Source organism: Botryllus schlosseri, chromosome 1, assembly GCF_051294905.1.
Source record: "Botryllus schlosseri isolate E-star chromosome 1, Bs_hap1, whole genome shotgun sequence".
NCBI lineage: Eukaryota > Metazoa > Chordata > Ascidiacea > Stolidobranchia > Styelidae > Botryllus > Botryllus schlosseri.
The window spans coordinates 24,716,368-24,740,283 of NC_137236.1; the positions used below are offsets into that span (position 1 = coordinate 24,716,368).

The following is a 23,916-nucleotide window of genomic DNA, read 5'->3' on the forward strand; positions in this document are numbered from 1 at the left end:
CGTGTCTTCTGAAAGCAGTCGAAACCAACATCACTGTACATGTTCACAACAATTCAGTTTCAGTGAGAAATTAGCATGGTCAAGTACAAGCAAGCATTGAATACCTGACATATTACTCTCTACTTTTAACAGCAAGCGATGCCAAACTTGGGTCCATTCAGTAAAGCATATTTGATATCTGTTCGAAAATGATCTTTTCAAAAAATTACTTCTGGCTATTGCACTATCGGTTGCAGACTTTACTTATCAGTTTTTTTGAACAAGTTATAATTTCTAAATTTGTAAATGATGAATTTTCGTAGACGTGTATATTTATTGAACTGTAGCCAAAGAATGCTTGCTGACGACGTGTATTTTATAAAATGATTACTAACTATATGATTTAGAAAGATATAGGCATGCCATCTTCTTTACGTTTTTATAACCAAGCGATTGATCACGACACAGCCGAAACAGTACTAATTGTTTAGCACCCTTTGTGCCCCCTTTGGATGAAAAAAAAATTGGGGCGCTTTAACCCTCATACCGCCTTTTTATGACGGACATTTCACAAATACTTGGAAATCACGTTTTAATGTGATGGGGATTGGTGCTCTTTATTTCGATAGTCGCGATTTTCAATTCCAGGATTGAATTTTGTCTATATTAATGGTATTTGTACAAATCCTCCTCTCTAAGCCCACACCATCAGATTTATCGTTAGAGCTGGTGGAAGCTTCTTTGTTTTGTTTGTTTTCACATATAAACAGTAGCGCTTAGCGCCTATACGGTCATTTGCGCCATGACATTAATTTCAGTCCATCACCCATTGTAATGTTTCGGACGACTTACAATTCTCGCTCTCACTCATCATCGGTCACTTTCGTTTTTCATGCGTCCAGAGCCTGAACTTTGCTGCCGACTTTTTGCTCGGCTTACCTTAACTCCGGGCTTTCGGAACACTGCTACGGCAGTGAAGTCAGCGATGTGGCGTCCAGACAAACCTTCTACACATATAAACTTAGTAGAGCCGAGACTCGTACTAACGCACACTGCGCCACTCGCTTCCCTAGCTGCGGGAGGTGCTGGCTTCGAAAATATATGGGATATCGAATTATCGTCTGTGGTGCCTGTTATTTATTACTTTGTTTTATGTTGTTTTTTCGCGACCTCCTGTCTTCTATATAGTCAAAATATGTTGGAATCGTCCAAACGTACCAAGGTAAACCTGCATACGCTATTATAAATTGGCATTTCTGCACGGGACGCATCATTTTCCTCTACGGGTTCCAGGGTCACATTTGTACTATGGGCTCAGATTGCAATCACGGGATTATTCCGCGGTGGTTTTATTTGGTAATAATGTGTCATGGCAAGGTCATGGAAGGTGCTGAAATGCCTATTTCGATGAAGAATGCGTATTATTTTCCTAATAAATCGCGAAGGGATACTATAGCTCTTTCGAGGTCGTGATTTTCCCGTGGTACAGGCAGGGGTCGGGAACCAATGGCTTCCAAGTCACATATGCCTCTTTTGAGTATAAGATATGGCTCTTTGCCAAATTTTAATTTTTGTACTGAATTTGTGAATATTGGAGCCACTTGTTGGTAAATTTTCATCAGGACCAGATTAATTATTCTCCTGGTAGTATAACATATCTTTGAGAGGTAAAGACAATGCCGTATTCAGCGTTAGCGACTCGTACCATCCTTTTGAAAATCATGAAATTGCTGCCGCGCCAGCAAACAATATTCGATGAACCCGACTCGAAATCTAGGATTGCACGATACGTTGATTCTTCAAAGAGAATAGTAGACATAATGACGCCTGTAAGATGATGCAGATTTTATATACGCATTGTCTTTCTGATCTACGGTGAGAAATGAACTGCCGTGAAAGTGACATTCACAATAAAAAACTCAAATTACTTGTCACTTGCAACCACTGACCCCACGTCCCTGAATTAACATACCTTAAGCTGGGTATATATTGCTGTGGTGACCATGTTTGACTCCGCCTGCGCATGTGATCATGCATTCTCTCATTTAAAACGAGCATCACAACGAAAATATGTTCTCTTATAAGTGATGAAAGTCTCAAATTTTGTATGAAGCCTTTAACCTCATGATTATCAACCAAGACAACAAAGATATCAGTAACACCAAAACACGTGTTGACTGAAAAAAACGCTTGCTGTTATCAACGTCCGTTGGAAATGCTCATTGTCTTAAGCTCCGAAAAATATCACTCTAATACGGTGAAAAAGATGTCACGTTCAAAATATTTATTTAACTCAGGAATCGAATGTTCAAATACGGCAACCAGCATCATTAGTACGAGTGTTTACACTGTAAATGTGTCGCAGACAACGAATCCCATGTAGATAGTTCGAATGAGTGATACAATGACGTCACATATTTGAAATTGTGACGTAACATTTAATTTACATGTATGGCTCTTTGGGAGTTGAAATGGTAAAATAGGGCCAATATTGCAGTTCGGGCGAAAAAGATTCCCGACCCCTGCATAGGGAAATATTGTTGATTGAAAAGTTTCATTTTTCCTCCATGTTGCGAAATCGGACGTGTTGGCCTCCAATATTCTTTCATTCTACGCGTATTTCTTGAACATGTGTCCAGGAATTTTGCTGCGCACTTCATGTCGCTAGTCTCGACCGATCGAATATGAACAGATTCATTTCGAATGATCTAAACGAGAATGGAATGGAGTTGACTAGACAACTTTTTTACGGATTGATTCTCAATGATAAAGTCACTAATCAAATGAGGAAGTTCCTGACGGGTAAGTTTATGTGTCCGTGTTATCCGAATGAGCTTATATTCTTCCATATATTTCACCGTGTTTTCGCTTGGGTCTTAGTGACGGTAGAATGCACTACTCACCTCCCCATGTTTCCAGAAAGGTGACAGTAAGATGCAATACTGTTTCTCTACGACTGTGGTTCCTAACATTTTTCACCCCGTGTACCAATTCGAGGTTTTATGCAGTGCTCACGTACCACCTACATAGGTTACGCGCGCCGTAGGCAGTCAAAAATGTTTTCACCGCGTTGAGCTGCCGTAGCAGCGAAATAGAGAATAAACTGTCCATTTTAAGGTGCAGTATATGATTTCTGTAATCGATCCATTTGGAATTCTTGTGGTCAAATATATTTAAACGGAATTTGGTTAGGTAAGAAATAATAATTCCAATACTTTACGACTAGATAACTTCCCCGTAGGTCAGGGTTGGCCATCCTTTTAGCCATTCACGCGGCCGCATGTTACCTGCTCATGTAGCCCATGGCCGCATTCCAGAGCATAGTCGTAATTAAGTATAGTTGGACGCCAAATGCCGACGTTAGAGTGTCTATGTCTGTTCCTGGTGAACTCCGGGCAAATCCATTTAATGATATAGGCTGGCTATAGGCTACGCACCAACATCGTGAGTGGTCACTGGTGATATTATGGGACTGCACGAATTGCCGCACCGAGCGCGAAATTTATTGATTTACTAATGAATTTCGTGAATAATATACATAGTTTACATATTACTATCAAACATTTATCCCTTCTCAGTCCATGGATGTGGTCATAGTCACCGGTAGAGTTGGTAGAGGGGGTATTTTCGAAGATTTAAGGAAAGTTATAAATCATGATGCATCTTCGGGCGGGCCAATTATTATTAGCTACTTTGTTACATGCTGTTATATCTTGACCTCCCATCAGGATTGTCGGTATAGTTAGGTGTACACGATTCCGAGTTGGTATTTCTATATAGGGCGTATCATTTAGGCTTACCTCTACTCTTCGAATCTGAAATGTGGGGCTCTAATTGCAAAGGGCCCTACTATATTAAAATCGAAAAATGAAGACACTTGAATCGTGCCCAGCGCGAAGAAAATCTATCGATTAACTAAAATCTATCAAGAAATCGGGAGTAAATTCGTAAATTCAAATTTCATGCCGATGGCCGCATGCGGTCGCATCTGGGCCAGCCCTGCCGTAGGCCGTCATTGGCGGGATTGCCCCTACCCACGACGACGACGGCTTCAAAAAACTTTAACTCAACCCCAACTGAACTGATAACTCTATGCCGTCGAAAAAAAAAAATAATCTACTCGCGTACCTCCTGAAAGATGTTCGCCTACCACTAGTGGTACGCGTACCACAGGTTGGGAACCACTGCTCTACGAAGATAATTACCCTAACTATTAATATGACCGGCATTTTGCTCCCTCGAATATCAGATTAACCGAGTCCAAGCAAAATATTATAGATCGGTGATACCACCAATCCAAAGTAAACCTTACCTAAACTATTTTAACTATAGGATAATAGCTAAAATTATATTAGGATAATTTCTTATACAGGAACTGCCTTCTATACTCGGTCGAAGTTGACTATTTGCTTAGGTATGTTATATGCATTGAACATATTAGTTTGAAAGGGTAGAATCCGCTCATACCATGGCAAATAGCCACGTTTCACAATACTCTTTGTGTGATTTATTAGATGATAAAGTATCCCATCAGCAGCCCTGTAATTAAGGTTGACGTCATACTATATGTTTGCGTGTAGAATTTGAACGGCGTTGCGCTTTCAAATGCAATAAATCGTTTCCCTTCATCAGTATTAACACTTTCATGGCCCTGTATTACTGGCAGGTCGCAAAACCCCAATCAGGGATTGTCGCGAGATGTTGTTCGAAGAACTTCTTAACATGGTAACTGATGGTACAATACGGAATATCTCAACTGTTCGTCTCCTGAACGAGTGCGGAGATCACACCATTAAAAAAATGAAGCGACACGTTCAACGAGTTATCATCAATTCGGGAGACCTGCTTCACACTGACCAAATTCTACTAATAACAATGATAAAACGACTATCTCCCCTTAGAACGACGTTCGTAGAGCAAATCGATCTTGATCCATCGATGATATTGTATGTGAAAGATTGTCACGAATCTGCTGATATTTTTGAGGTATGTGAAATTCTATCGAATCAAGTTTTCGTAGGTAAATTTATATTTTATTCTTCAAAATTGTTTCTTTATGATATATTGCTTTCAATAAGCTTATATCCTGTAAAAAGGCTGGTTACGAGATTATGGATTCCGTGAAACAAATGCATTTCGCTGATGTGATGACAATCCTAAACCGGTCGAAATTATGGTACGTCCGCCTTCGATGCGATGATGATGTCAAACTTTTATTTCTCATTGATTGGATAAAAAGATCACAGGTATTCCATTTTACAATTTTCGTTGTTAGACATAGATAGGGCCATTGGCAAAGGACTATTCTATGAATCTGCAAATGCTGATATTTAATAATGGTTCGGCAGTTGTGAATGGAATGACACTGTTTCCGAATATGGGTAACCCACGGATACCCTTATCGTTAAAATTGGCAATTGATTTAACAAAACCAAACACTGACAATATACGACCTATGCAGGCGGAATATTGGTATGGCTAGGTTTAGGACTTCTACAAGCCAGTGACCCAACCATATCCACGAATCCAGTAAATGATGACAATCTTGTAGTTTGGCATCTTTACTATAATGTCGGATGCCTACACCCTCTCCCTCCGTCTATCCTTTTGGATATTGTCTTACCAACTTTTTTGCACGTGTCACGCATTGACTATAGTAGCCTACACAAGAAAGTTAACCTAGACAACCACAATATAAAAAAGTATGAAAATATCGTTTTCATACGACGGGAATCCACTTTCAGAACAAATATGATATAATCTGGTTGATTAAAACATTATCTTCATCTAATTCAGATTCACCTGTATAACCTTGGCTTGTTAAGAATAACGCAAATTGACACGCTGAAATGTTTGTTCAAATTTCTGTCGATACACTCATTACGAAATCTGCGTTTGAACATAAATTCTGTTATAATTGGATCACAATTCAAAGATGTTCTTTCATCTCGTGGACCGATGACAAGGAAGGTGAGAATTTCAATTATTCAATCTTACTACTAAATTGCACCATGTTGTATGTTTTTTTTTGCTAGTGAAAATATACCAAGTTGGAAGCGTCTGCGGCTTTTAGTTTAGTAAGCATGGGAGACTTCAATATTTATTAACTATACAGCAGACAGTAGGTCACAATATATTGACATGCAACGAAGTAACTATTTCAATAGGCCCGTACGAATATGTTTATTATTTGTTACGTGCCCTAAATCTTCCAAGACGACAGCTCTTCCACAAAATCTGACAATTCTGATGAGAGGATAAAAATTTATAACAATATAGGATACATGCAATTACCAATATTATTGACCGATTCAGTCTTGAATGATCCCAAATTCTCGCGATTGGCGCAATTAGGCGATATAAACTCTCTACGTACACTGAGTAGAATGAATGTGCTCACACATACTGGTTAAAAAACCCATCCAACTGTTGGGTCTAGTGGCGACCCCCCGCGCAGTGTGGCGTATCGCCCTGTGGGGGCCCGGATTTTGTGGATGACCACTGACCAGTATAGCTGTTCTCCGATTTTTTCATGTGCCCCATTGTATTTGTAGTAGCCATAGTAGCTTACGTCCGGAGGTAGTGTGCAATGAGCAAGGTAGCACGATAAGATGCTTGGTTCGACTCTGAAACGCTTCTTCTCGTGATATTGCCAAAGAGAAGAATATTATTCGAGTGGGCGTGGTCGGTTAAATCCATGGCCTTCTGCGCGATATACTGTAAATGACTCTCGGCGGTAGCACGTTTATCTGGACACGGCAATTTTACGTCGACGTAGCAGACTAACTACCGTAAAATCCCATGGATGCAATCACGAACATAATTAATTACTATCAAAACCCTTCTAATGTCACTCTGTAGCACCATATACTTGCAAACAAACGGTGCATACATTATATTTTGGGTTGATTTCAATTTTGGAAAGTCTACCGGTCCGCCAGATATATTTTGAAAATTTACCGGTCTGCGAGGTGAAAAAGGTTGAGAACCACTGCTCTAGAGCAGGGGTTCTCAACCCGCGGCCCGCCGACGATTATTTTGCGGCCCGCGACATCTTTCATTATAAACTCAATCATTGCTGACACGGTATTGTAACAAATTAATTTAGATACTTAGCTCTTTGATCGCACCGTCCCTGTTTCGTTTGATTACTAATTTTTGAATGCAGTGGTTCTCAAACTGGGAGGCGCGCCTCTTAGGAGCATGAAAGCATCTGAAAAGGGTGCGACCCTGCGGTCAACTGGAAAGAATTTCGCGCTGCGCGCAATTTGTCTTCAGTTCATAGTTATTTCTCTGTGTATAGTCCGAATTTCATATTTGAGAATTCTCTCATCAACAGTCATAACCTTCCATGCCATCAAACTAGCCATTTGTAGCATTCTGGTTGCATTTTGTTATATGACGATAATGGGGCTCGAAATTATTCTCTATCAAAAAGGGGGTGTGTCTGAAAAAGTTTGAGAACCACTGCTTTAATCTGCTCTCGTTTCTTGATATATGCTCGACTTCAGATTGTTATTGTTTTGAATCGGTATTCTGCTGGACTCTGGTTCAAGAGAATCCCGCTACGTAGTTGGACTGCAATTTTGAAGAGTGTTTGACTCACTGCGAACAGTTGTTGAGATCGCCGACAACGTCATAGACGCATCGTTCAAAATTACTTGGAATATCGCTAAATCCTAGAAATCTGCTACAGAAGGTGCGATTTCAATAAGACCTTAACATACTGTGCGAATATTTGCTGTTTCCGGAACCTAGCAGCAAAGACAATATCACCTGACAAATTTCGAAGATACAGTCGTCTGATTCAATCGTGTCCACACGAGTTACGTCAATGTCAGTCGGTCGCATGTTCTGAAACACGTTGCCGCGTAGACTGCTTCAACCCAACCTCGGACAAATCCACCGACATTGCATAACTAATTTTCTGGTTGAATTTTATCGGAGTGGACCTGGACATATATGAAGAGGAAACGCTTGCTGGGCAAAAGTTGTGAGGGGGCCAGCGAAAAATATTAACTTGGAAAGCTAACTCTGTAACTGTTGATGTAGGGCCCCAGGCATGGAAGGAAAAGAGAATGGTTGATTGGTTTGCTCAGAAATGGCCCCGAACGCCAGACTTCCTCTCATATCACTCAGAGCTCAGTGTGATAATGGCCTCTGTAACGCAGAAGTTACCTTAATTTTATAATTGCTCACTCAAGCATTGAAACAGAGAGTTCGGTTCTCTGGTGGAAGGGTTTCAAGTTGCATGTACCGACTTGGCAATGAATGCAATGCACGCTGCATGAAGGGATTTAATTGCGGCGCTGGAAGATATGTATTCTCACAATAAGCAGCAGCTGCAAACTTATGAGCGCTGTCCATTGATTCTTAATGATGCATAAAAATGTACTAAATGCCCGTATACGAGTGGTAAATAGGCTACAGTAGCCTAAATTTAATTGTAGCCCACAAATACACGGGAATATTGTTCTGCGGCCCGCAGCGTCTTTTGCTGTTGAAATGCGGCCCGTTACACAAGAGAAGTTGAGAACCCCTGCTCTAGAGCATCGTTTGCAAACCTCTCATGGATCATTTGTCTCCGCTAGCTCACACAGCACCAGATGTAGTGGTCTATAATTCATCTAATAATCATACCGCTCACCCATAAAAATATTAAATGTCGCCACCATTTGTTATCAGAATTTATATGACAACAACATTGTAGGTAATAATCAAGCGAGCGAGGAATCAAAATATTATAATATTCAAACGTCAACGGAACCATAAGTCGACACGTTGAAGCACTTCATCTCAGGCATGTGGGGAAATGTCTAAATTTTATTAATATTTATATGTGGCCAAGTGTATTTGGATTCATTTAACTGACTTCTATGTTCGTTCGTTCTGAAATATTCATGCCTTGATCTCTTTGTACAGCGCGTAAGGTACAAAGAGAATTAATCAGGAATTTAGTAGACTCAACTATATTCTCATGAATCTATGCTATGCTATTTATTACTACCTATAATACCACATATTCCTTTGCTGCTTTCTTCAGCTTTGTTCCATTATGCTACGAAACACTTTCTTTAGGTTGACCAAATGACGATTGAAGATAAATCAATTACGTGTGAAAAAGTTGAAGCTTATTTAGGTATTTTCCGGCGCTGCAAATTCACGATGCTGGGTCTATCTAACTGTGATCTCACCGACAAAGACGTTGACATGATTTTACAATTTTGTCGCGGTCATGCTATTAAGGTAAGGACTCAGCTTATATTTATCTTTATATGCTATAATATAGAGCACATTTCGGAACAGAGAAAATTCATGAGTATATTAGATACATTTGTAAATCCGACGTGCTAAAATTGTCAAAATCGTTTAGCTGATCTATTTATGAGACATATGGCATATTTTAAATTAATATACCTGCTGTCCGGTGGTGGGATTCTAATTTTTCAGCAGTAATCTATCACAAAGATAATTTCCAATCAAGGATAATCCGAGAAATATCAACGAAAAACTCCAATAACTTCGCTGCTACTAGTTTGAATTGAGTCAAATTTGTTTTGCATCGTCTCTGAAGACAGCAAAACAATTTCATGGGGTTGACAGAAAAATTTGATTTTTTTTTTAATTTTTCTGTTTAAATTAAAATATTTAATTGGATCTGCGGAGCCCTATACTTGTTAGAATTGAACCAAATTTTAGGGTAACCTGACAATTTGATAACTGAACCACTGGAATCCAGAAAAATAAGTTATTTTTTAACAGCCCTAATGGCCATATATAGCGAAGGCTCTGCGAAATTCGAATTCACCTCTGTGCTTTTGCTTTGTGAATGCCTAGCCGGGGCTTGCCCCGGTAGCGCTCATAACAAGCTCTCACTGCCTGTTTTCTCAAAACCACTCACAATAAAGAAACGGTGACTTACTCTCTCCTATTCATAAAATTACCGAGCAAGTGGAGGCAACCTTGCCTTGTTGCCCCTAAGGTGTGATGTAGCAATCGTATCTATATCAGTGATGAGCATCGGAGCGGAGTCGGAGTGTATTCGGAGCGGAGTTTTGCCAATTTTGTGATACTTGGAGTGGAGTTTTGCCAATTTTGTGGTACTTGGAGTGGAGTCGGAGTTTACTACAGATATTTGTCCGGAGTTTTCCGGAGTGTTGTAAGTTTGCCCACGATATCTTTCGATAGCTCTGACCAGAAGACACTATTGATTACAAACCAAAACACAGACAGCTGACACCTTGTAAAGTTGTAATATGACGGGTAACATGCAAAAATGATTGCCAAGTGCACAAAAATCAGCCATCTGTACTGCAATTGGGGACTGGAGAGTAACCCAGTGATCTAGTAAGGCATTTTCGTTGAGCAGTCAGTGTCTGTAGTTCAAAAAATTGAAGGCACCCAATATCATTCGCAGTGCATCATTTGCTCCGTGCCTTGAGATGCAGTCTTTGAATCCACAGCTGAATGTCACCATATTATGAGATAAGATCTCCAGAATCTTCCACGTTGCTGTCATTGCAGTCTTCTATAGTGACATCCCTCCTTGCGTATTTGTTTCGTGACTGATTTCATGCCACCCCAGTTATTGTGCGAAACATTTACAATCAGCAACATACAGCGGGGCTTCCCTATGGTACAACCTTTAGCTACCCTGATGACATTCAACATAGTAATAGGTCCATTTTGTGAAAATGTATTCCCAATGTGGTATCAGTTGAAACAAGATAATATCCGATACCACTTTTGTGATAACTTTTCGCAACTTTCGTCGTACTTGCAATTGGCAGTGAGAGATATCGATAATAAGTATTACATCAATATAACTTTTATATCTGTGAGAAATATACATACAACAAGCAAGTTTCTGGATGGAAACAATAATAACTTATGCAATGTTTACAATGATTTAATGACATTGCGACGAATTTTCGCTAATAAGATCCGCTCACATAGGCATACCAGCATCTAAGCCCGCTTTAAAGACTTCAACAATACATAAATCACTAAGGTAAGCTGATCTCACCCTGTAACAACAAAATATTCCGAATTTCTTAACAGCCACACTAAATAACTACAACCGTCTGCAACTACTGGAAACTTCAATATTGATTGACGTAATCAGTCATCCAGAACTCTTCTGAATTTTCGTCATGTAATGTTTGGTTTGATTGAGAAATGACTTTGATGTGATGAGAAAAATCAACACCGCAATCAAGTTTCTGCTGCTGGTCTGTCTCAGACTCCAAATTTCAGATACCATGTATCAGCTTTAAAATTGGAAGTCACTAGTCATTTAGTCAACTCCAAGGAGCGTCGATCGGTGCGTCAGTGATGCATCATATATATGTTTAGTGTAGTGCTGTCCATCAACTGTTTCATGGCGATGCGGAACTTAATTTACTGAAACCTGTGATGTGATCGTCGATTTCAGTGGTGTTAGTGGTAGTTAGTTCGAACTGATTGGTCTTCCTTCGTCGTTCTAATATAATGGCTGAAGCACCGTCGACGTCAAGTGGGTTACCCACAAAGACGCAGAAAAAGAGTGACGTGTGGAAGGATTTCACTCTGATGCTGCGTGATAATAATGGCCAGTATACTGGGTTTGCGAGATGTCAAAATTGCAATGATCACGTAAAGCAAGGGTCGGCAACCTACGGCCCGCGGGCCGGATCCGGCCCGCCAAGCGAAATCGTCCGGCCCGCGACGAAATAATTATTTACCACAAGAATACGGCCCGCGGTTTCGTAATGAGTTCCAATCTGCAGTGCAGCACTGCTTGGAAAGACTGAGGCATTTCTCCGATATAAAGTATCCTACGTCGTATTAGTCTATTGTTACGCCATAAAACTGGTACGTAGGCGGTTTACTAATAGCGTACCTCGTACTTAAAGTAGTAGATGGAGAATGTCTGTAGAGTAGACCAGACCAGTGCTTATCTAGCGGGTGTATCGCGCAACCGAAGGTATACCATACTTTTGGGTTTGCCACTCAGATAGGGTGCGACAATAAAGGTGTCGTTCCTCTGCTCAGATGCAATGACAAATCTCAAACTTTCCCTGTTTCATTATAGATAACTAGCCTCCGTATGTTAGTCATCTGTAGTTTAATTCACCAGAAGACATTTTACGCCAAGACAACAAACCTGAATAGCGTTTTGGACACAATGGTGAAAGCTTATTTTGTCTCACGAACTGAATCACCGACAGTTAGCCTACCTCAGATATTACTAGAAGCAGAGCATCAATATGGCGATGTCTTGTATATTTGCCATGTTCGCGCATGAAGTCGAGAAGCTATGCTTGCACGACTGTATGAACTGATAAATGAAATACAAACATAGCCGACTCATAATCTTGTCATCGCAAATGGGTATCTAATCTCGCTTTCGTAGTGCATTTAACGTCCCATCTAAACAAATTGAATTTGCAACTTCAGGGAGAAACATCTAAATACATGAGATGTTGAGACGCATTCGCAACAAAACTGCGACTCTGGGAAAGTCAACAGTACAAATAAAATTATGCTCACTTTCCTATAATGGAGGAGAGTAAACCTAGTACCAGCACTATTCATTTGTAACTGTGATATACGAAATTTAATTACTGAATTTGCACTCGCTTTTCCGACATTCGTTCTGTACAAAATAAATTCTGACTACTCAGTATTCCGTTTAGTGTAGACGCCAATACCTTTGCCAGAAAATTTCAAATGGGCCCATTTGAAATGCGATGCAGTTGAATTGAATGACAAATTTCATACAGAGAGCACATCGCTGAATGACTTTGACAAAGAGTACGTTCTCGATATGGATCTTCATCCCAGCTTGACCAACAATGCAAAAGAAATGGCATCGACCTTTGGTAGCACGTACGCATCTGACCAATAGTTTTCAACAATGAAATTCACGAAGAGCAAGATAAGATCACGTATTCCTATGCCCATTTAGAACATGGCCTGATTCTTGCTTCATCTGACTCGTTACCAGAAGTTGAAAACCTTTCACAAAGCAAGCTGCGCCAAGTGTCACATTTATCCTGCGTTGTTGAAGAGTAAATACATGTGTTTTGCTCTTTTTCTGATTTGTATGATTGAGATTGCAGCATTGTAGGGTAATATACCGACGTGAGCGTTAAATATAGTATTAAGAAAAATTCCGGCCCGCCAAAATGTTGTGCACTCTAAATTTGGCCCGCGACTATCAAAAGGTTGCCGACCCCTGACCTAAAGCATCACAAGTTGACAAGTGGTACGTCGCATCTTCGAAGACATATCGAAGCGTGTAAGAAGAATTGATCGCAGTTGAAGAAAGTTCCTTTCTTTCTTCCAACAAAAAAGTAAGCAAGAAATCAAAGGAGAAGATGATCATGGGGAACACTGATCGCCGGGTGGAGAATGCAGAAGTGCCGGTTTGCCGTGGTGTTGTCTCCTTTGTAGCTCATGATATGAGACCACTGAGCTCTGTTGAGGGGAAGGCTGATGTCTTGATCGAAATAGGGGCAATGCATGGCAAAGTGAGTGCAGAAGACGTTTTGCCATCCAGATTTACGGTGAAACGTAAGTTGGATGAGCATGAGGAGGCTTCGTCTTTGAAGCAAAAGCTGTCAGAGGAACTAAGAGTTGCTATCAAGTCTTATGGGCTGGCTGGCATCACCACAGATATGTGGACCGATCTAAAGGGTCGCAGTTCTATTAGCTTGACTGTCCATTTTGTCGGAGAGAACTTGACTCTCAGAAGTAATGTTGTGACTGTTCGGCAATTCACGGATACTAAAAAAACTGGTCTGAATATCAGACAGGCTATCGAAAGCATCGATTGGGATTGTTCGACAATGTTTTTGAATAACTACCTCTACCGATATGGATGTTTTGGAGACTGGACAGGATTCTTCGGGTTATCTCGGAGTCTGGGATTGAGATCCCCGGAGTCGGAGGGACTTTGCCTCAGTGACTAAAGTTGTCGGAGGGACTCGGAGTCTCGAAAAGCAGTCTCCGCTCATCACTGATCTATATATGAACTTGGTTACCATCATATGCCTTGAGTCGACATTTGCCGGTATAGGTCGATTTTGACGGTGTCTTGAACCATGGTAATTCGTGAAACTTGGTATGTTATTTCGTGAAGGTGTTATTTAACACTGCTTCAAGTTTCGCGCTTGCTACTTGAAGACTAGGGTAGTAATTTCGTTCCCGAATTCACTGTGTGCTAATCCAGCATGTGCAGCAAACAGATGTTCCTCAAAAGCTGGTATTGGTCTCCATTGATTTTGACAATGTTCAATACCGAGATCGGTCATGACATTTGGTACGGTAAGTCTTAATGTTAGTATAGACCGCTGTAACAAGTTTTAAGTTTGTCACTGAACTACGTGGGTGGTAATTTCGTTTCCTCGGTCGAGTGAGAGTCGACTCGTCATTTATCGCTAACAGATTTACGCCAAAGGCGCTACTGGTCTCAATCGATTTTAACGATGCTCCATACCTTTTGAAAGGAATGTCTTGATTTTAGTATGACACGTGGCGACAAGTCTCAACGTTGACACTCAATGTAAGATTCTCGGTTTGCATTCAAATATTACTAAAGTTTATGTTCTTCAATGTTCATTTCACTGTGGAATTGTGGCCTTCAAACCATTTGCTTACAATCCCCTGTCAGATGTGATGGCTATTTCATTTGCGATGTCAGCTAACAACTGATCACTCGATCGGCGTATTCCTCAATCTATTTTATTCAAATATCGGTCGGTGTTCTTCATTCCGTTTTGATCTTGACAGTGTACCATGACGGAATGGGTCATTAGATTGCGTATGCTACTTCTCGATGATTTCATGTAAAAGTGTACTAAGTTTACGGCTTTCATTCACGTATTTATTCGGTAAAATATTTTCCAACGGAGATTTCGCAGCAGACAGTAAGACAGTAAGCCGTATGTGTTGTGTCACAGTCTCCAGTTTCAAGGCCAAAATCTCCTATATGTTGTTCCGAGATCGAATTTCCAAGGCTGCTATCCTTATTTCTTCAAAGATCATTAAAAATGATGTTTTGGATTCAATATGACAGGCCCGATCTATGAGATAACAATTGCGTATGTGTGCGAACTCGTTGACCTTTCCACTTAGGCTTACGCAATCTCCCGAGTTCTAGTCATTTCTGCGGATAATTAGTCAGGTCAAGTGCGAATAAGAATCGTGTTGAATCTTTTCTCCGTACGCCGTTCAAGCAGTTGCCTTTAGAGCGAAAATTAGAGGTAAAGCGACTGGGTCCTTATCAGCCTAGAAATTGTCAATTGATCCAATCGTACGCCGGGTGCCATCTCTTTGGTTGCGTATCACAAGGTCGTAACACACCAGGATCGTGCACGGGCTTAGAAAAACTAGGGCCAATCGATTTGCGTAATCTCTACCATGAAATCATAACGCATGCTACTAAGGATGCCCTGATGATTGATTCGACGCATAGAGACGATTCTCAGTTCGCGTACATTTTGTAAAATGACCCTTTGAATAAAAAAAAGAATAAAACATTTTTACAACACATCAAGTCACGGCTCACCGGCAAACCTTTCGCGGCACCTACGTTTAAATCACTGTTGTCGGGAAATTCATGTGACCATCATAAAGTTACTTTTCTAAGTTGAAAAACGCCATTGTGACGTAATTTTGATAAAATTTCGCTTGAAGCCCTTGCCCCACCACTCGATACTGTCCCGAGCCGCCACTGTTTTTTAGCCGTTAGAAGACACAAAAAAAGTAAATCGACTTAAGCTACATTTATTGTAAAGCATTAGGTTATTGTAATAATTCTGTTTCGAAGCTCTCAGCAACCTTTGAAAATTCGTTGAACAATTTAAACTGCAAAACAAATTAAAGTACTGTGCAGTATTTTTTCGTTGTATCGACCGATGTTCTGCATCAATCATTATTTATTGATAATTTCGGTTGACTAAGAGATGAATGTCAGGAATTGCAGCGAGCGATCATGTGCTTTCGAGTAATCGCAACTGTGAGGTTGCCATGTTATATTGTTATTCAGCTTTCCAGACTGTCGATATGGGATGGCACGATGAAGGCAAATGTATATAGTGACGTCGCGAATATTGCCAGTATCACGGGTTGTTCGAGAGTATTTTTTGGAAACTGTGATTTGACGAAACAGAAGTTGGGATGCTTTACGGCAACCTGCGTGCAAAATCAAAAATCGGTAAGTTGTGAAATTTGCCGATACAACTGTTAATATATTGTTATTGTTATTGTTATATTGTGATTTCCCAAAACAGGAAATGGAACTGTGGTGTAGCAGGAATTCTGCGACTGCGTCGCGAACATTGTGATTGGCATTCGTGGTATTTCCCATGTACAATCACATCACTATTAGTACCATTCGAATAAACAATATATGAAAAGGACCATAGCCTCCACTTTATTTGTTAAGCAATCGTTTAATCAAAATATTTTTTATTTTATAGCTCTCTAGTCTGGAAATATTGGATATTAAAATGCAAGCCGAAGTTTATCGTGAAATAGCTGTTACACTCAAGGCTACAGGTATCAAGGAGATGTTGTTCCAAACCTGTGAATTGATGAGATCGAAACTTTCTGAATTCTACATCGGTTGTAAGGACACCGATCTTACGGTAAGTTACTTTAGTTAAAAGAAAACGTAACGTGAGTCGAGCTACATTAGTCGCGTGAAAACGACCGTGCGCATGGTAGTGAGAGCGACTTCACGACGGCTGCGAGCAATATTAAAAGACCTCCATGAGAATATCAGAAAAAGCTAAGACCAAGAACAGTATGATATTCGTATCGTGGAGCACAAGGCCTGAAATGCGATAAACATCACCGTCTTGTGACCATCAATACATTAAGACTTCCGCGTTGCAGTGCGATGTTGCTGGTCTAGTTAGTAATCGCTTTGCAGGCCAAGCTAATGCATTTTGACTGATCATTGTGTCGCTCCGCTCTACAGCACGTTTCCCTTGGCAACTATAATTATTATGTTAGCTCATACATATTCCGATGAATTGCTGAACCAAATATTTTCTTTTGTATTTCGTTCGAAGATTTTTATCATATCCGCTAATTATTTTAGTCGACTCGAAATTAATGTCAGAAATTGCTGCGAGTAATTATGTGTTCTCCAGTAATCAATACTGAGAAGTTTCATTATCATTCAGCTTTCCAATCTGTCGATATGGGACGGTACGATGATGTCAGATGTCTACTGTGATGTCGCGGATATTATCAGTATAACAGGATGTTCGACAGTAGTTCTCGGAAACTGTGACTTGACGAAACAAAAGTTGGAACGTTTCACAGCAACATGCAAGAAAAAACAAATTTCTGTGAGCATGAGTATTTGCTGAAAAAATTCTTGGAACACAGATCAGGACATGAAAATGTAGTTCAGCAATATAATGATTTTGTGACGAATATTATGAGTTTCTTTCGGGAAATTCATAGTTAACCAATCGCATCGCCATGGATAATAATTATTCATACCTAAAGCCGAAAAGCTACTGTGAAATTGTGGCCTACAAACCATTTGCTTACAATCCCCTGTCAGATGTGTTGTCTATTTCATTTTTGATGTCAGCTAACAGCAGTGTTGGGGTCAAGTCACTACCTTCGAGTCACGAGTCATCTCGAGTCATTGCAGATTTTGACTCGAGTCAAGTCAAGTCAATCGATTTTCGAAGGTGACTCGAGTCAAGTCAAGTCACTCGATTTTTGGAAGTGACTCGAGTCAAGTCGAGTCAAGTCAAGTCAAGTCACGAGTCAAGTCACAATTGAAGTCAAATTGAATTTTCGAAGTATGAGTGATGATTCAAAGTCATAACATTTTGCCAGCTGTGTGGAAACAGATAAATTAACCTTTATCTTGAACCAAATAACGAGTATAAGGTTAAATATACAAGCAAAAAGGCGTTGTATCGCACTAACAAAATACTTGAGTAACTGTATAGTTACATGCTACAGTCTGTTCTTATCAGCCAAAACAGAGGGCCGAATATGAAGCCTCTAGAGTTTAAACAAATTGATATGGTACAATACACTAGTCATCTACACATCCGTGAGAATGTAAACGAGTAAACTATATTCATTCGATTTAAGTCATACAAGAGGGTTGCTAAAGGTTGGCACTGCGCCATCTAAGAAACAGCTATTAGATTAATCTACTACTACCACGGCCACGTAAACTCTGATCATTCCGTTTTTGTTTATTTGTGATATAACAATGGAGGACCAGTGAAATTGGAACGTACAATATGTGAAAGACTGGTTGCTCTCGTGTCACTGGATTATCGGGAATTATCCGAACATACACATGATACAGTGATTCAGTCGACACCATTTACTTATTGATGACTTGAAATTGACTCGTAAATTTTGCTCCGAGTCACCAGTCAATCCACATTTCTGAAGCGCCGAGTCAAGTCAAGTCAAGTCATTTTAACATATTTTCTGTGTTCTTCAATATTGTGTTTTCCAATACATAATGTGGTGTTCAATTCTGAATTATATGTGTTGAGTTCGATACCACATTGTTCATTTCTACACACAATATTTGCTAACACATAAAATATGTTGAAATGTGGTGTCTACCAACACGCCTTGAATTTAGTGTGAAGTCTCACAAAAAAGTTGACTCGAATCTGACTCGAGTCAAGTCATGGTCAAGTCATGAATCGTGTTTAATCTTTGCTCCGTTCGCCGTTACAGCAGTTTACTTTAGAGCGAAAACTAGAGGTGAAGCGACTAGGTCCTTATCAGCCTAGAACAGGGTGTTGACAAACTTTTGAGCTCGCGGGCCGCATTCAACATCTGAATCCATTTGCGGGCCGCACTATTTAAAATCGGGATTATAAACCAAAACGCAATAGTGATATTTGATTATATAGTGAGGACAGAGAGTTAATATATGTACTTATTTAAAGCAAGCCAAACATTGCTTTGATGATGTCTTACACGTGAGATTTCATAGGCTTGCGGACCTCAATAACCAATTTGCCAAAACTAGAGATGAAAGTCGGTTGGCCCGATTCTTAGAACAGAATTGAAATTTAAATCTGTGAGCAGCGATCTGTTCATAGATTTACTAATTCCACTTTTGGTTCAGTTCCAGCAGGGCATACAATGCTGACAGCATCATAACCAGGTTAGCGTCAAACACGCTTCTACTATGTCTAGATCAGGGGTGGGCAAACTACGGCCCGCGGGCCGCATGCGGCCCGCAACACGGTTTTGTGCGGCCCGCGAGAGTCTCGAGAAACTTAATGAAAATATTGATATAATGCGGACTAAAAATCTACAGGGATATCATTAAACTTTTTCCTAATATATTTTACCATGTTTATTCTAAGGTAAATACTTCCTATATCATTTTTATGTATAATTTCTGGCGCGACAGCCCGACCTTCGCTCAAGGCCAATGCATTTTGAAAGGTTTGATCTGCTAAACATCACAGAAATCCTAAACGGGATTGATATAATTAGGATCGCGAGTGTGATTCTAGATTGGCCACTCCAGCAACGTTTATTAATTTTAGTGCTGTGCTTGGAGAAAACGATTCCCGGGTGTATTAGGTAGATTCGTTCTCTGTATGAGTAAAACAGGGGTGGCCAACCCGCGGCCGTAGAAGGAAATTTGTGCGGCCGTGGACGCGCAATTCAATTAGTATGTGTTGGCGGCCACCGACATGCAATTTGAATTTACGAATTGACTCCCGATTTCTTGAAAGATTTTAATTAGTGTTGAGATTTTCTTCGCGCTGCGCGCGATACAATTTCAATTTCTTTTTCGATTTTAATATAGTAGCGCTCTTTGCCATCAGAGCCCCACAGTACAGATGCGAAAAGCAGAGGAAATGATGCGCCTCACATATAAATACCAACTCGGAATCGTGTGCACCTCTCTATACCGACAATCTGATAGGAGGTTAAGAAATATCAGCTTGCAACAAAGTGACTAACAGCAATTGGCCCACCCGGATATGCATCATCATTTATAAATTGCCTTAAATTCTGGAAAACACCGCCTCCATCAACTTTACCGGTGAATCTGATCACATGGGCTGAGAAAGGTTAAAGTTTGATAGTAATATCTCAAACTACTTATATTAATGACGAAATTCACCAGTGAATCTGAAAAACTTTTCGCGCTCCGCGCGAATATGAACATTTTCTTCCCATTTCCAGTGCGCACTCGTGATTTCGGTTCGTATGGTAAGCCTATATCATTTAATAGACGAGTCCGGAGTTCACCGGAAATAGACATAGCCATTGTAACATGGTTATTCGGCGCCCAGCTCGTTCGTTAGGAATATGCCCAGGAATGCAGCCGTCGGCTACATAAGTAGTCGAAATGCGGCCGTGAATGGCCAAAATGTTGGCCACCCCTGGCGTAAAATAACGCTATCTATATTTTTGATCTACACATAGTAGAAGCGTGTTGAAGGTAATATGGTTTTGATGCTGCCAGCATTGTGTGTCCTGGAACCGACCCAAAAGTGGAATTAGCAAATCCATGAACAGATAGCTGCTCACCTATTTCAATTTCAATCCCATTTTTAAGAATCAGGACAACTGACTTTCATCCCTATAGTTCTGACAAATTGGTTTTTGAGGTCGACCAGCCTGTAAAGTCTCGCCACTGCTTCTGACGCGTGTACGATTTCGTCAAAGCAATGTTTGGTTGGTTTTAAATAAGCATATAGATTATCTCCATGTCGTCGCTATATGATCAAGTATCAATATTGTGTTTTGGTTTATAATCCAAATTTTATACAGTGCGGCCCGCGAATGGATCCCGATGCTGAATGCGGCCCGCGAGCTCAAAAGTTTGCCCACCCCTGGTCTAGATAAAGTATAAATACCCGAATTCTACGCATGCAGACAACGAATCTATACCTAAGACACGCCTGCAGCATTCTTATAAGCACAACAGTAAAATAATTAAAAATGGAGTGGCCAATCTGAAATCCCACTCGTGATCCAATTATGTCAATCTCGTTGCAGCTATCCCGCAGTGATATCAAGTATTTACCTCATAGATCAGTGGTTATCAAACTTTTTAGGACAACCACCCCTTATGATGGTGAAATATTTCGCGCCACTAATCGTCATATCACAAAACGCAACCAGGATGCTAGTAAACCTAAGTGGTAGTTTGATGGCATAGAAGGTACGACTGCGAAGGTGAGATAATTGGACGTAAATCGCGCAGAGCGCGAAAAAATTGAATTGAGCTCAGCTTCGCCCCCCCTCCCATCAGATGCTTTCACACCCCCAAGGGGGCGCGTCCACCAGTTTGAGAACCACTGTCTTAGAATTATCATAGTGAAATATACTAAGAAAAAATTAATCAAGTCCCTTTATTAATTCGATTTTTATTACGCATTTTAGCAATGTTTCTAAAAAATTTCATCAGACTCTCGCGGCCGCACAGAACGGTGTTGCGGGCCGCATGCGACCCGTGGGCCGTACTTTGCCCACCCCTGGCCTAGAAATTGTCCATTGATCAAATAGTACGCAGGGTGCCACCGCTTTGGTTGCGTATCACATGGTCGTAACACACCAGGATCGTGTACGAAACATTTCAGACGGGCTTAGGAAAACTAGGGCCAATCGATTTGCGTAATCTCTACCATGAAATCATAACGCATGCTACTAAGGATGCCCTGATGATTGATTCGACGCATAGCGACGATTCTCAGTTCGCGTACATTTTGTAAAATGATCCTTTGCATAAAAAAAAGAATAAAACATTTATACCACACATCAAGTCACGGCACATCGGCAAACCTCTCGCGGCACCTACGATTAAATCACTGTTGTCGTGAAATTCATGTGACCATCATAAAGTTACTTTTCTAAGTTGAAAAACGCCATTGAGACGTAATTTTGATAAAATTTCGCTCGCAGCCCTTGCTCCACCACCCGAAATTGTCACGAGCCGCCACCGTTTTCTAGCCATTCGAAGACACAGGGGATTAAATCGTCTTTAAGCTACATTTATTGTAAAGCATTAGGTTATTGTAATAATTCTGTTTCTAAGCTCTTAGTATCCTTTGAAAATTCGTTGATCAGTTTAAGCTGCAAAACAAATGAAAGTACTGTGCAGTATTTTTTCGTTGTATCGACCGATGTTCTGCATCAATCATTATTTAATGATGATTTCGGTTGACTAAGAGATGAATGTCAGGAATTGCAGCGAGCGATCATGTGCTTTCGAGTAATCGCAACTGTGAGGTTGCCATGTTATATTGTTATTCAGCTTTCCAGACTGTCGATATGGGATGGCACGATGAAGGCAAATGTATATAGTGACGTCGCGAATATTGCCGGTATCACGGGTTGTTCGACAGTATTTTTTGGAAACTGTGATTTGACGAAACAGAAGTTGGGATGCTTTACGGCAACCTGCGTGCAAAATCAAAAATCGGTAAGTTGTGAAATTTGCCGATACAACTGTTAATATATTGGTATTGTTATATTGTGATTTCCCAAAACAGGAAATGGAACTGTGGTGCATCGCGAACATTGTGATTGGCATATTGGTATTTCCCATGTACAATCACATCACTATTACCACCATTCGAATAAACAATATATGAAAAGGACCATAGCCTCCACTTTATTTGTTAAGCAATCGTTTATTCTAAATGTTCGTTATTTTATAGCTCTCTACTCTGGAAATATTGGATATTAAAATGCAAGCCGAAGTTTATCGTGAAATAGCTGTTACACTCAAGGATATCGGTATCAACGAGATGTTGTTCCAAACCTGTGAATTGACTAGATCGAAACTTTCTGAATTCTACATCGGTTGTAAGGACACCGATCTTACCGTAAGTTACTTCAGTCAAAAGAAAACGTAACGTGAGTCGAGATACATAAGTCGCGAGAAAACGACCGGGCGCATGGCAGTGAGAGCGACTTAACGACGGCTGCGAGCAAGATTAAAAGACCTCCATGAGAATATCAAAAAAGCTAAGACCAAGAACAGTATGATATTCGTATCGTGGAGCACAAGGCCTAAAATGCGATAAGCATCACTGTCTTGTGACCATTAATACATTACAATGTTGCTGGTCTAGTTAGTAATCGCTTTGCAGGCCATGCCAATGCATTTTGACTGAGCATTGTGTCGCTCCGCTCTACAGCATCGTTTCTCTTGGCAACTATAATCTTTATGTTAACTCATACATATTCCGATAAATGCTGAACCAAATATTTTCGTTTATATTTCGTTCGAATATTTTTATCATATCCGCTAATTATTTTAGTCGACTCGAAATTAATGTCAGAAATTGCGGCGAGCAATTATGTGCCGTATGTGTTGTGTCCAGGGCTTTGGAGTTGGAGCCGAAGCTCGGAGCAGGAGCCCCGAAGCCATGCATTTTTGCCGGAGCTGGAGCTGGAGCCGGAGCTCTACATAAAATTCAGCCGGAGCCGGAGCTGGAACCAGTTATTTGAGGGGTGGCTCCGGCTCCGACGTATTCCCTAAAATGATATTATATATGCAAGAACCATTTCTGCTGAGTTCACATAATTCAATATCAGGCCTTCGCGAAATTAGGAACCTATTCCTCCTTGGCTCTACCTTTTCCGACTAACCATGTTCCTGGGGATTTAACAGCAGAGCAGTCATATGTTCAATGTTAAATTTTCATACATGAGTGCCGTACCTCGGCATGCGAAATATGCCTGTGAATATTGTGGATATTCGGCATACCCGCAATTTCATCATCAGCACAACCTTGTTGGCCAATTGTATACGGTTCGAAAATAATGATCACTATGCATTACGCGAAGAGGGAGAGAGGATAAAAACGTTATTTCGTTGCACATGTCGATACGACGAGCACGAGCCGAGAAATTCTTATCGTTGCTGTGAATCGGATGAGCAAATATTCGTTCTTTCGTGATAGTTCT

The 23,916-nt window shown here is 40.4% G+C and overlaps 1 protein-coding gene across 1 annotated transcript; it reads left to right on the top strand.

Moving 5' to 3' along the window:
- Positions 1–2,230: 2,230 nt before the first annotated feature.
- Positions 2,231–22,859, top strand: LOC145441334 (uncharacterized). The gene is made up of 8 exons (XM_080319180.1): positions 2,231–2,781; positions 4,646–4,965; positions 5,076–5,225; positions 5,776–5,949; positions 16,013–16,180; positions 16,446–16,613; positions 22,256–22,423; positions 22,662–22,859. The coding sequence occupies exons 1-8, from the start codon at positions 2,664–2,666 to the stop codon at positions 22,857–22,859; spliced, it is 1,464 nt and encodes a 487-aa protein (XP_080175306.1). The 5' UTR covers positions 2,231–2,663.
- Positions 22,860–23,916: the final 1,057 nt, after the last annotated feature.

Bases quoted from the DNA above. Each gene is read 5' to 3' on its own strand.
- LOC145441334 (XM_080319180.1), top strand. From the start codon at position 2,664: ATGAACAGATTCATTTCGAATGATCTAAACGAGAATGGAATGGAGTTG. The intron at 2,782-4,645 runs GTAAGTTTATGT...TATTACTGGCAG, and splicing joins AATGAGGAAGTTCCTGACGG to GTCGCAAAACCCCAATCAGG. The intron at 22,424-22,661 runs GTAAGTTGTGAA...GTTATTTTATAG, and splicing joins GCGTGCAAAATCAAAAATCG to CTCTCTACTCTGGAAATATT.